The 12,181-nt window shown below is 42.6% G+C and overlaps 2 protein-coding genes across 2 annotated transcripts; both read right to left on the bottom strand.

Moving 5' to 3' along the window:
* Positions 1–2,966: 2,966 nt before the first annotated feature.
* LOC125217841 lies at positions 2,967–5,180 on the bottom strand. The gene is made up of 7 exons (XM_048119400.1): positions 4,809–5,180; positions 4,581–4,660; positions 4,108–4,168; positions 3,952–4,009; positions 3,813–3,870; positions 3,589–3,661; positions 2,967–3,433 (listed from the first exon to the last, which is right to left on the bottom strand). The coding sequence occupies exons 1-7, from the start codon at positions 5,142–5,144 to the stop codon at positions 3,341–3,343; spliced, it is 759 nt and encodes a 252-aa protein (XP_047975357.1). The 5' UTR covers positions 5,145–5,180; the 3' UTR covers positions 2,967–3,340.
* Positions 5,181–10,341: 5,161 nt separating this feature from the next.
* LOC125186121 (cytosolic sulfotransferase 16-like) lies at positions 10,342–11,322 on the bottom strand. Its single transcript, XM_048082453.1, has one exon. It carries the CDS (start codon positions 11,320–11,322, stop codon positions 10,426–10,428), a length of 897 nt encoding a protein of 298 aa, XP_047938410.1. The 3' UTR covers positions 10,342–10,425.
* Between the last annotated feature and the right edge of the window lie 859 nt (positions 11,323–12,181).

Raw genomic sequence — 12,181 nt, 5'->3', positions numbered from 1 at the left:
AGTATCGAGTTTTTTCGACACTTAACTTGCACGATCTTCACTTTGATAAATGTGCCTAGGGACTTATGAACTTGGGACTCTACCATAATAACTATATATTCTCTTGAGACCCTAAAGGTACTCTTTCCCACAAGTTGGGACTCCACACATTCTCTTCCCAACATACTTGGGACTCTTCAATTTATCTTTGATAGTTTAAACTCGTATCAAGGAGTTATCCTTTTTTTCTTTGAAATTTTAGGCTCGTTTCAAGGAGCTTCTTCATTGAAAGTTTAGGCTCTTATCAAGGAGCTCTTCATCATTGAAAGTTTAGACTCATTTCAAGGGGTCTCTTTAATTTTCTATTGACAATTTTAACTTTTGTCATAGAGCTCTTCAATTTTTTATTGACAGTTTTAACTCGTGTCAAGGAGCCTTCTTAGATAGTTTTAGCTCGTATCTAGGAGCCATCTTAGACAGTTTAAGCTCGTATCTAGGAGCCATGTTAAATTTTTTATTTTTTTTATCTGACTGACCGTTTTTACCCGTGTCGAGGAGCTCATTCTGACTGTTTTGACTCGTGTCGAGGAGTTCACTCGTCTTTGGACTGATTTTAATTTGCAGCCTAAAGCAACATTTTGGAAGGCCATTCTTGGCCCATTCAGCCTCAAATTCATCTGAGCCCAATAAGGCCAGCCCAAATTTTCTTGCAAACCCAAATTGAGAAGACCAATAATAGCGCCTCCTTTTCTTCTCGGTTTCTCTTCTCGTTCAGCGGTGGCAACTCCGACAAGTAATCATCGGACACTTCTGGTTGGCTCCACCCTTTGCACGAAAGACATCTCGACGAGCTTATGTTCTCGCTCTCTCGATGTTTCTTTCCTCATTCCTCCGCTGTCGGCTTCTTTTGCCGACCAACTCTTCTCCATCAGCCTCTAGAATGAGTTGTTCCCCATCAGCAATAACTCAACATGTCAGATGCTACTCTCCGACTTAGAGATGAGTCGTTTGGCAGTTCCTTCTATCTCCCCCTCGGCCGGATGCTATAATATATGTTCGCAGCCTCTCCCGGCAGTAGCTTCTACTCTCTCATCAGGGCTCCATCAATGACCACCAAAGACTCGTGGTTGGGCTTTTACTCTGCGGCCTTTTCGACAGCCTTCGGTTCTTCCATCGGTGGTTCTTTTCTCAGTTTGAAGAGGAATTGTTCAGTTATTTTGCTTTTGCTCCCCTCGGCTGAACGATTCATCCATTAGCCTCTCACGGCTGCACCCTCTTTGGCAGTTGCCTCTCCTCTCTTGGAGGGTTTCTGCTCGTTCCTCCTTTGCCGGCCTCTTGCGTTTGCTAGCTGCTCCATCTGCTCCTCTGTTGAAGCGGCTCTTGCCGGCCTTCTCCAAACATCACATGATGGCTTCATTGTCGTAGCTTTCTCGTGATTCCTACTCCGGTCATCTTTGCCTTCTTCTCCAACATAAATTCGGAGAGGGATTGTTCGGTCGGATACTTTCTCTCCCCCTCGACCGGACAAACCGAGGACTGCTCATCTGTTTTCTTCTCTTGACGGCGGTTGGGGTCGCAGCCTGTCTCCTCTATTTTCTCGGCCTTCGGGCCTCTCTTCTTCTCTCTATTAGCTCATTTCTTGGCGATGAGATTTCTTCAGAAACACCACACTTCATGGCTTCATGGTTCTGTCCAGCTGTCGTTGCCATCGCCTTGGCCTACAACCGGCGTCGTGCTGGCTTCGCCCAACCTCCTCACTGTCATCGCCAATCCCACACACACTATCATTGTTGTCGTGATGCTGTTTCCGTCGGGTCTTGCTATGCCATCACTTCGCCCAACCTCCTCACAGCCCCTTGTTAACTGCAAAGCCTCATCTTCCTTGATGTTTTTCCGAAAGGGTTTTTGGTGTTTTTTTTTTTTTTTGATATAGAGACAGATCGATCCATGTGATCGAACCTGTTCTGATACCATGTTAAAAAGTAAAATGCAGAAAATAAAAGTGAAGAACTCTTGAAGACTACATTTTGATTGATTTGAATTGTTTTTTGAGATACATTCTACATCTCTATTTATAGGACTAGAGAAGTAAAGTGTCTAGGGACATATAAACTTGGGACTCTATCATAATAACGATATATTCCCTTGATACTCTAAAGTTACTCTTTCCCACAATCTTGAGATTCTCATATTCTATTTCCAACAAACTATCAAATGGTTGGAGTTGAACAAACTTGCAAAGGTTGATGCTGTCAAAGAGAAGATGGAGGAGCTTAAGAGGATCTACAAACCCATTGAAGCCAAGATGCACCACAGTCCCAGTATTAAGAAGGGAAGTAGTATTAACAAGTGGATTAAGTGTGTAATGCCATGATCATGTGCATGCTCTCTTTACTTTTATTTTTTCTTGTTGGATTCCTTTTTTACAATAGTGATAAGTTGGAATTTATTAAAAAGATAATACTATTATACTTGTTAATTTTGAAAATTATTAAGAGTTAAAGGCAATTATAATGCTAGAAACCTGTGGCAGATTTCACACAATTTTCTTCAGCCGTAGCTAGGGCTATGACAGCTAGGCAAGACAGCTGGCAGCGGTTGAGTAGTTAGTTAGGGAAGTTATAACATAATTGGGATTAGCTCAACATTCGATTATCAGCTTACATATTCAGTTTAAATAGCATGCTAAGTAGACTATTATGATTTAACTTGAATAATACTGCCTCTGTCCCCGATTAAAAGTCACAATTTTCCATTTCGGTCCGTCCCCAATTAAGAGTCACACTTCATTTTTACCATAAATAGTAAGTAGGTCTCACATTCCATTAACTCAATTCACTCACATTTTATTATAAACCAATATAAAAAAATGGGTCCCACATTCCACTAACTTTTTCAACCAACTTTTCTTTACATTTCTTAAAACCCGTACCCGGTCAAAGTGTGACTCCTAATCGGGGACGGAGGGAGTAGTTCCCAACAAGAAATAATACAACCGTTTATTGCTTTCATTCTTGAGTTCGACTTATTGATCTTTTACAAGTTAGATTATCCAACAATTTACACTCTATTTTCATATCTACTTCAAGAAAAATAAGCCCATAAGCATGAGCTTCAAATAAATATCTCAATCTCCTTCAACATATATGGGTTCTGTCACACTCGGTTTTGGCTTCAAGTGCTAGTTTCATATCATCCTTAACTCAAAATTTTGGTGTTCCTCCATGAATATGATGCTCGAAAACTTGAAGCAACACTTATCTAAATCCGCTTGAAAATCCTTGGCTCCATTCTCAGCAACACCCAAATGTACAATCCCTGTTCTTGAACCTGCCAACAGAATTTTTACCTCCAATTTGCGTTAAACAATTGTCAGAGAGACAGCAGCAGAGCGAAGGCGTATGCCATCATCTTCCCATTTTCTCTCGGGTGCAGTAGCTCCGGCAATTATAGCCTACAACACATACCATTAACAGGATTGGTCAATGCAATGTCAAAACATCAAAGTTCAGAGCGCGATAATTACAGATTTTGGTTAGAGAATTACGACTCCACTCTTCAAAGAAAATATTCGAAAGAGCTAAAGAAATTTGACAAGAGATAACCAACCTTTCCACTGTTAACAGCAGCTACTAGTGCTACACGCTGTTCATCTCCACCAAACTCATAAAAGTAATAATTCCTGATAACGTCGGGCATAAACAAGCTAATTAGAGATGTATAAAAACACTACCTGACTTTCTCTGAAAGTCAAAATGACCAGCTATCAAGTACTTCAGCTTCTAAAGAATTTGAAGTTGTAGTTGTTCGTTAAATGACATTGTTAAAGATACCTGTAACCGTCTTCTTCCTTAATCTTAAATGTCCTAGCAGAATACAGTGTTGCGCCAACTGTTTACACAATTTTAGGCAAAATCAGAAACAAAGCTTTAAAGCCTTCTTGAGAGACAAACAGCATTCCCATCGAAATACCTGGAACAAATATTTTAGCTGCCTCCTTCAGAGAGCCTAAATCAGCAATGTCTTGGGCCTGTCAGAGTCGGATTAAGCACTTTTACGCGACAATAATTGAAATGAAACATTTCTAATAGTATCTGACAGGTGAAGAGTAAGATCACATCCACGGACCTCTAAGAAGGTAATCTTGAGTGAATTAGATGGCCGAATAACAACACTCAGAACTTCGGATCTTTTTGACATTGGCATGTAAAAAAGAGTCAAGATTCAACAAAATACAGAAACAATCATGATAGATGAAACGAACAGCCAAAAACAAGCATAGTCAAAGAACTTTTTGATTAACTGAAACTGGGGAGGATTGGTACTTTTCAGCAGAATATGTAGAAGTTCCTTGGTGATAGAGGTTCTCTACTCTAGATAAATGAACTGCAAAGCATTCTATTTTCAGCCAAAAGCAATAATGAGATTTTTTTAAAATCCTTTTCCTGCATTCCTCAACAAAGTTATCATCTTCTAATGTACAATTGGAGTAGCAAGGGAAAGAAATAGCAATGCCACTAAGAATCTACCAGATAAAGCAACACAAACTCAAGTTTCAGGAATATATATAACCTTCATGAGTTTGAAACAATGGAGCTTACCCATCGGGAGTGGCGAAACGCGCAGCATAAGTCTTTGGCTTCGCCTTATCTCCATAGAGAGACAGTCCAGCATTATAGTCCTACGAAATTCAGTGAAAGAATAGTTGAAAAAATCGTTTAATCCAATGCAATTATGATACATTTTGCTCATACCTAAATTCAAAATTTCAACTTAAAATTGAAGCTAGAAAGGGGGAATTGAGAATGAAAGGAAAATGCGATGCAGACCTCGGGTTCCATGATGTCTTGGAAGTTGGGAGGGACACGAATTGAGAAACCATCGCCGTAGAATTGGAACCAAGACCTGGTGTTGGCGATGCCGGAGAGGAAAGACTTGGAAGGAGGTTGAGCAAGTGCAGCAGCAGCAGCAGAAGAAGAAGATAAGGCTACAAGTGGAGAACAGAGGATTAAACTCCTTCTAGAGATAAGAGAAGCAGCAGCATCCAGCAAGAAGGGGAAGGAAGGGTGTGGGCTCGTCGTTGGTGGAGGGGAAGAGGAAGGGGAAATGGATAGCATCAATTTGGGCATTGCCATTGCCATCGAAGGATGTGTGATCACGCTCATCCCAATTGTTTTCTTCACTTTCAATAAATTACTGAATTACATGTCTACTTTGAAATTTCTGTAATTGTTTATGAAAAATATATGCGAATAAATATCACAAATTTAGGTATCTTCGGCTTAGGAAAATACTTCAATTTTAAGCATTTGGCTCCTGAGTGATTATAGTACTATTTATATTTTGTTTTTCTTGATATATATAAAAATTAAAATATTTTATTAAGCAACTAAAAATTAAACATTTTAAAAATTTAAAAACTACATAATTTAAAAATAAATATACATGATTAGAAGTGCAAATTCCCAAATAAATACTCCCTCCGTCCACGAAAAATAGGACACATTGCAAATGACATGAGTTTTAATGTAGAATTAGTAAAAAATAAAAGAGAAGGTAAAAAAGTAAGAGAGTTAGAGCATCCGCAGCGGTCAAGAGGACGGTGCTCGTCCGTTCGTGCCGCTGAGCACTGTGTCGTCCGTCCACTGATGGAGCTTGTCCGTCTGTGCCAGCAGCACGGCGCTGTTCTTAGCTAAGAGCACGTCCGTGCCGCTGAGCAGCACACGTGGCGACGCCTAATTCGCCAACGGCATAGCCGTTGGCTTTTTTAATTTTTTTTTTAAAAAATGCGAAATTAATTAAAAAAATAATTTTAAATAAAAAAATATTTTCCCACTTTCCCAAAAAAATATATCCGTTTTCTTCCCACTTTTAATTTATTTTTCAATTTTTTCCCCCAAAATTCACATTTTCATCTATAAATACCCCCACTTCAACAAAAAAAAAAAGTCACATTCTCATCTATTCTATCATCATCTACATTCTCTCATCTCTTTTCCTCATACTCTCTCATCAAAATTCCCACCACACTACACAATGTCCGGTTCCGGCGATCACCCCTCCGGCAATCGCGGTTGGAACCACGATTGGTTCGACTCCGAGGCCGGATTTAGTCCGGAAACGCAATTTACGGCCCCTCCTCAAACCCAAGGTTCGCAAGCTCCGGGTGGCTACCGTCCTTACCCGGTGCACGACCTAAACGCCTCCGGGTTTGGGTGGGCACCCGAACCCGGATCGGGAGGGAGCAGCAGCTCTACTCCTACTCCTACTTCTGTTCCTACTCCTCCTGTTCGTGGCACCCGCACCCCGTACACTCCGGGTGAGATGATGGCGATGTTCAAAGCCTACTTGGCAGTCTCCGAAGATCCGGAAGTTGGCACGAACCAGACCGGGGAAACGTATTGGTGGCGCATCACTCGTCTTTACAATGAAACCCGGCCGGAGGGAACCATCTATCGCAATGAGAGTATGGTGCGCAATTGCATCTTCAGATGCAACGAGGCAATCGGTAAGTTCCAGGGGATTTACCTCCAGGAAGAGCGGTCGGCGGAGAGCGGCACGAGCGAGCTCGACATCATCACTGCCGCCTTGGCGACCTACCAACGCACGGAGTTCAAACCGTTCAAGTACCTCGATTGTTGGCAGGAGGGGCGCCAACATCCAAAGTATAGGGGGGGCATAGTAGCATCCTCCTCCAGCTCTTCCAGCAAACGGTCGAGGTCGGTAGCCCTATCCGACGGCGCCTCCGATGATGTGGCTACCCAGCTTGCCGGAACTAACTTGGGTAGCCCCGACGCTGGCCCGAGCAGTTCCCGCCGACCGCAAGGAAGGAAGAAGGCGACGACCACCCGCCGTCGCGCCCCGACTCCATCCGCCCCCGCCCCCGCTCCCGCTCCCTTTGTGCCTCCTCCACCCCCGAACAACACGTTGTGGACCCTCTTGGGTCAACTCTATTTGAACGATACGTCTAAGATGACTCCGGAGCAACTTGCAACACATGAGCAAATGATCCGGGGTCTCAAGAGGCAATTGGGGTTAGAGGACTAGTCTTCCACGTGTGTAATTTTTATTTTCTAGGATTTTAATTATGTATTTTTATTTTTTAGTGTTTTAATTATGTAATTTTTATTTTTTAAGATTTTAATTATGTAATTTTTATTTTTTAGGATTTTACTTATGTAATTTTTAATTTTTAATGTCTTTTTATAATGTAGAAATGTTTTTAATAATTGGAGTATTTAAATTGAATATTAGAATGGTGAGACCCTTGAGTTTGTCCTTAGCTAAGAGTACGGATGTGGGTGTTGTGCTCTTAGCTAAGGACAAGAAGTAAAAGTGGGTCCGGGCCCACTTCCGTGCTCTTAGCTAAGAGCATGGATGGGGATGCTCTTAGTGGAATGTGTGATCCATATTATTAGTAAGAGAGAGAGAAAAAAAAAATTAAAAGAGAAGTTGTTTGAAAACTTTCTTTTTTTTGAATGCGCCCTATATTTCGTGGACAATCAAAAATGAAAAATGTGCCCTATTTTTCATGGACGGAGGGAGGGAGTATGAAGTTTAAGTCAAATTTAGGCCGATCCCGCAAGCATCCGCAATGGCGGCTAGCCGGCCAGCTAGCGGCGGATCAGCGAGCGCTAGCCGGTCGACTAGCCGACCATTACGTCCGGCGAGCGCTATTTCGGCTAGCCGGTCGGCGAGCTCATGCCGATTCGCGCGCGCTCGCTGATCCGCTAGCCGGCGGCCAGCGCTTTTTTTTTTTTCTGAAACTCTATATATACTGATAATTGAACTTCATTTTCATTTGCACCACTTGTTTTTACGAGTTTCTCTCTCTCTTAATCTCAGTACAAGATCAATATCACGAAATAGAGAACAACAACAACTCTCCAGTGACTGGCGGGTAGCAAACTCCAACGGTCCCCATTGGAGGTGGATGGGGTACAATGGGCGGGTACTACAATATGTACCCTTGGGGGGATGATTTCGAGAATGACGGGGGGTAGTAGTATGTCGGGTGTGCAGGGGATGCCGGGGTGGCAGCCGGGGATGATGGGAATGCAGGGAATGCCGGGGATGCCGAGAATGCATGGGTTTCCGGGGATGCAAGGGGTGCAGGGGATGCCGGGCCGGGCGAGGGGGACAATGTTTATCGGCCCAGTCTTGACTTTTTGACTGCTGCTTCCAACACATCGACCACAGTGGAGACTCAATTCACTGGGGATGAAACTTTCTCCCTAGAGGAGTTGTTGAACGAAGTCGATGATGCAGATTCTCCCATTCAAATAGGGGGAGTAGGTCGAGGCGCACCGAAGAAGAGGGCCAAGGGAAAGGGCAAAGGGGTGGTCGGCGAGTCGTCGCAGACGGCTGGTGACAGCGGTGTGGTTAAGGCACGGAGGAGTAAGTGGACGGTTGAGGAGAACGTCGCGCTGTCCAATATTTGGGTGCGTGCTTGCGATGATCCCCTGGTGTCGAAAAATCAGAGGATCATCAACTTGTGGGCTAAAATAGCAGCAGCCTACAAGACATTTAACCTGGACAGGAAGCCACACACCGGGGAGGAGTGCCGGAAGGAATGGGACCGAATCAGGAGTGCGGTCTCCTGATTTGCGGGCTTGTACACCAATAACCTCCGCACGAAGACCAGTGGCCAAACGATGGAGGGTGTGAGGGGGATGTCCGAGGCCGCCTTCCCTTGACGGGGGTTCTTAGGGAGTTCACCTACTGGAACTGCTATGAGGTGCGAATGGAGTCTGAGAAGTTTCCAGCGGGTGTCGAGGCTGGCCGGCCGAAGAAGCAGCGGCTGAACCTCGCTGGCGATTACAGCAGCAGCGCCGGTTCCCACGAACTCCCTTATAGTGCCGAAGAGGTCCCGACCCTTCCATCGTTATCTCGCCGCACTCGATCGGTTGGTCAAAAGAGGGCGCAACGGGCAGCTAGGGGACTCGCCGGCAAGTCCTAGGAGATCCAGTCGGTAGCCCCTTCTGGCCATGCGGGTCCCGAGCTCGCAGCCTCGCGGGTACACAAATGCAGCAGAGCATGTTCGCAGTCATACGTGAATGACATGCGGCGACTGACCCTGTGGAGAAGGGGTTACTTTTTGATCTCATCCAGAGTATGCAGGCTGATTTGGGGTTCCTGGCTAGCAGCACGGCGGAAGGCGCCGGGGATTCCGATGCGGCCAGGTCTGGCCAAGGCGGCGACGAGGAGTGAGGCGGGGCCGCGTGTGTGGAAGTAGGAGGGTTTTTTTTATATAATTTTTTTAATTATGTAAATTTTTTTAGGATGTACTTTTTTTTAATTTAAATAAAATGATTGCATTTTCCCATATCTGTGTTGTAAATTTAATTCCGTATTTGCGTGATTGTTATTTATAATATGAATTTATTATTTTGTTTATTGTGACTAGTTCTAGTGCTAGTCCAGTTTCTAGTCCACTATTATGCAGTTGAGTGTCCAATTTCTAGTCCAGGAGCCATTGTGGATGCTCTTAGTCAAATAAATCTTGTATCAATCAAGACTTCACCCAGTGAGTTATATCATGACTTTGATATTTTTTAAATTGTCCCATTGGTTAAATTTACGAGGAAATCCAATTCTTGTTACTTTCATAGAATGTTTGAAATATGAAATTTAAATCAAAAGTTTTTAATGTTTACATTTATCTTACCGATCTTAGGGAAAATTGAAGTTAAGTGAGATCGACATAAAAACTCACGCTAAAAAAAACTTATCTTTAAATAAACAAAAATCGAGATCGCAATTACTTGTGCTCAAATTTTTTTAAAAATAACAATAATTTAGGATGCAAAAGAAAAATTATGGTTTCTAGATTAGGGGTTCGAGTTATCACAGGGGTAAATGGAGAACCATTATTGATCCTCTTATAAAAAAAAATAAAGGAAACTCGTCAGGGTGAAGGAGCATGGCATTGCGGTCTAGTAAAGGGAGGAGAATTAACTAGGGTTTCAAAAACCCCTATTTGGATAGAAAGATTAGGTTTCTAGAAAACTCGAAAAGAAATACTCCTTCCGTCCCAATAAATATGCAACATTTGCTTTTCGGCACGAGATTTTATGTAGTGTTGTTTTGTGAGTAATGAAGAGAGAGTAAAGTAAGAGAAATGAAAAAGTAGAGAGAATATTATTTCCATTTTTAAAAACGTGTTATTTTTAATGGGACTGACCAAAAAGGAAAACGTTTCATTTCTAATATGACAGAGGGAGTATGTTTTACTTATTTCTTAATGATAGATGAATGCAATAGTACAATTTATAGTTATGGAGAATTTATGCCGTTACCGACAAATAAAACTCGAGAGGAAGCTTATAATTTTTGCTTTGACTCGATAACATCAATGAAATAAAATCATTAACAATATTCTTGGAATCACACACATTATAAACATATTTATTGTATCACACATGAGGCCAATGCCTCCAACATAAATTAGAAAAAGAGGCCTAACGCCTCAAGCTTGAGGCCAACGGCTTGATGAATCCGATCTTCCATTTCCGACGTCAAATAATTCTTCCAGTCTCCAACTTCACCTTTCCTAAAATATCTTGCATCGGCCGCCGTCGTATTCACCTCCAACTTCTTAAGCCTCTCGAAACTGCACCTCCACAGAAGCTCCTCCACCTCTCCTTCCTTCAACGGCCTCCCCAAAAACTCAGCAATCCTCGAAACCTCCCTCTCGGGCTGCGATTTGATCTCCTCGTACTTGACGAACAGGATCTTATCCGGCCTCCTCCGGCTCTCCAGCCAGTACTCGGCCACAGAATCGGAGAAGGGGCCGCTGGGATGCACGCCCGAGCAGAAGCAATCCACAGCTCGGTCAAGCGGCAGCGGCTCTTTATCGCGCCTGAATATGAGATTGTAGAAGTGCCACGTGGAGATGAGGGTGTCCTTGGGGCTCCTCGCGATGTACACGATCTTGCAGGCGGAATTCTTGACGGAGTCCGGGAGGAGGGAGTAAGGGAGGTGGGTGTGGAGGAGGCGAGGCGCCGAGGCGTCGTAGATGTCTACGTTGCAGTAGTTGGCCAAGGGCTCGGACTCGACGGTGGGGACGAGGGAGTGAGGGTTGGCCGTGGCGAGGGGATCGCCGCTTTCGCCTTTTTTGAGGATGGAGTGAGCGAGCGCCATGAGCCACGTCGTGCCGGTCTTGGGAAAAGATGCGAGAAGGACGTCGTTGTCGCGGGTGTGAAAGTTGGACCGGAAGGTCATGGCCGGCTCGACTAATACCGAGAACAGCCAGAAGCCTTCCCACTGGGTAAGGAGGTCGGGTACGTCCCAGAAATTCACTTTTGGGAGATCACGACTAGGGGAGGAGGATGAGTTTGCCATTTTTTTTGGAATGCTTTGAGAGTAAATGAAAGTTAGTCTTCTTCTTTTTATAAGAAAATTTGTAATGGAAGTCGAGCATGTCATTTGTAACAATTTAGTTGACTTTGAAACTGACCAAATCGAAATTATAAGTTTAAAACTATCCACGCGAAATAATAGCTATTTATATATACTCTCTCCGTCTTACAAATTTTATCACACTTTGATCGGTCACAAGTTTTAAGAAATATAACGAAAAATAATTAGTTAGAAAAAATTAGTGACATGTGGATTCTACTTTTATATATGGAATATTAGTTTTGTAATAAAAATGTGAATGTGAATGAGAATGAGTTAGTGATCTAGTATTATAAATGATAAAAAGTAAAATATAATAAATTTTGTGGGACGAATGAAAATGAAAAAAAAATGACAAATCTTTCACGAACTAAGAGCGTATATTCATATTGATTGTGCTTCTTTGATAATGTTGTTTAAAACTAAACTTGATACTCGATATCATTTCACCAACCGAATTATGTTTAAAGGAATGTGTCAAAAGTGGACCATCAATATCATATTCATTTATAATACATATATAAGATCTCTGTGATCAAATTTATAGCTGGTAAAATTCTAACATAGTATACCCACACCATAACCTTTAGATCATGCAATCATGTATTCTCTTCCATCCAATGATTAATGTTCTTTAATGTCAATAAATTGATTAATGTTCTTTAGGACGATGAATGGCGAACTCATTTGGTAAAACGCTTCTCCTTTAATTAATAGATTAGATGATTCGTATCATCACATGATAGATGGGAAACCATAACTTTGTAGAAGAAAGTGAATAAAGAAAATAGTGGAATGTCAA

This window comes from Salvia hispanica, chromosome 1, assembly GCF_023119035.1.
Source record: "Salvia hispanica cultivar TCC Black 2014 chromosome 1, UniMelb_Shisp_WGS_1.0, whole genome shotgun sequence".
NCBI lineage: Eukaryota > Viridiplantae > Streptophyta > Magnoliopsida > Lamiales > Lamiaceae > Salvia > Salvia hispanica.
Note: the sequence above shows the minus strand (reverse complement) of the source record. Positions and strands in the feature narration are given on the sequence as shown.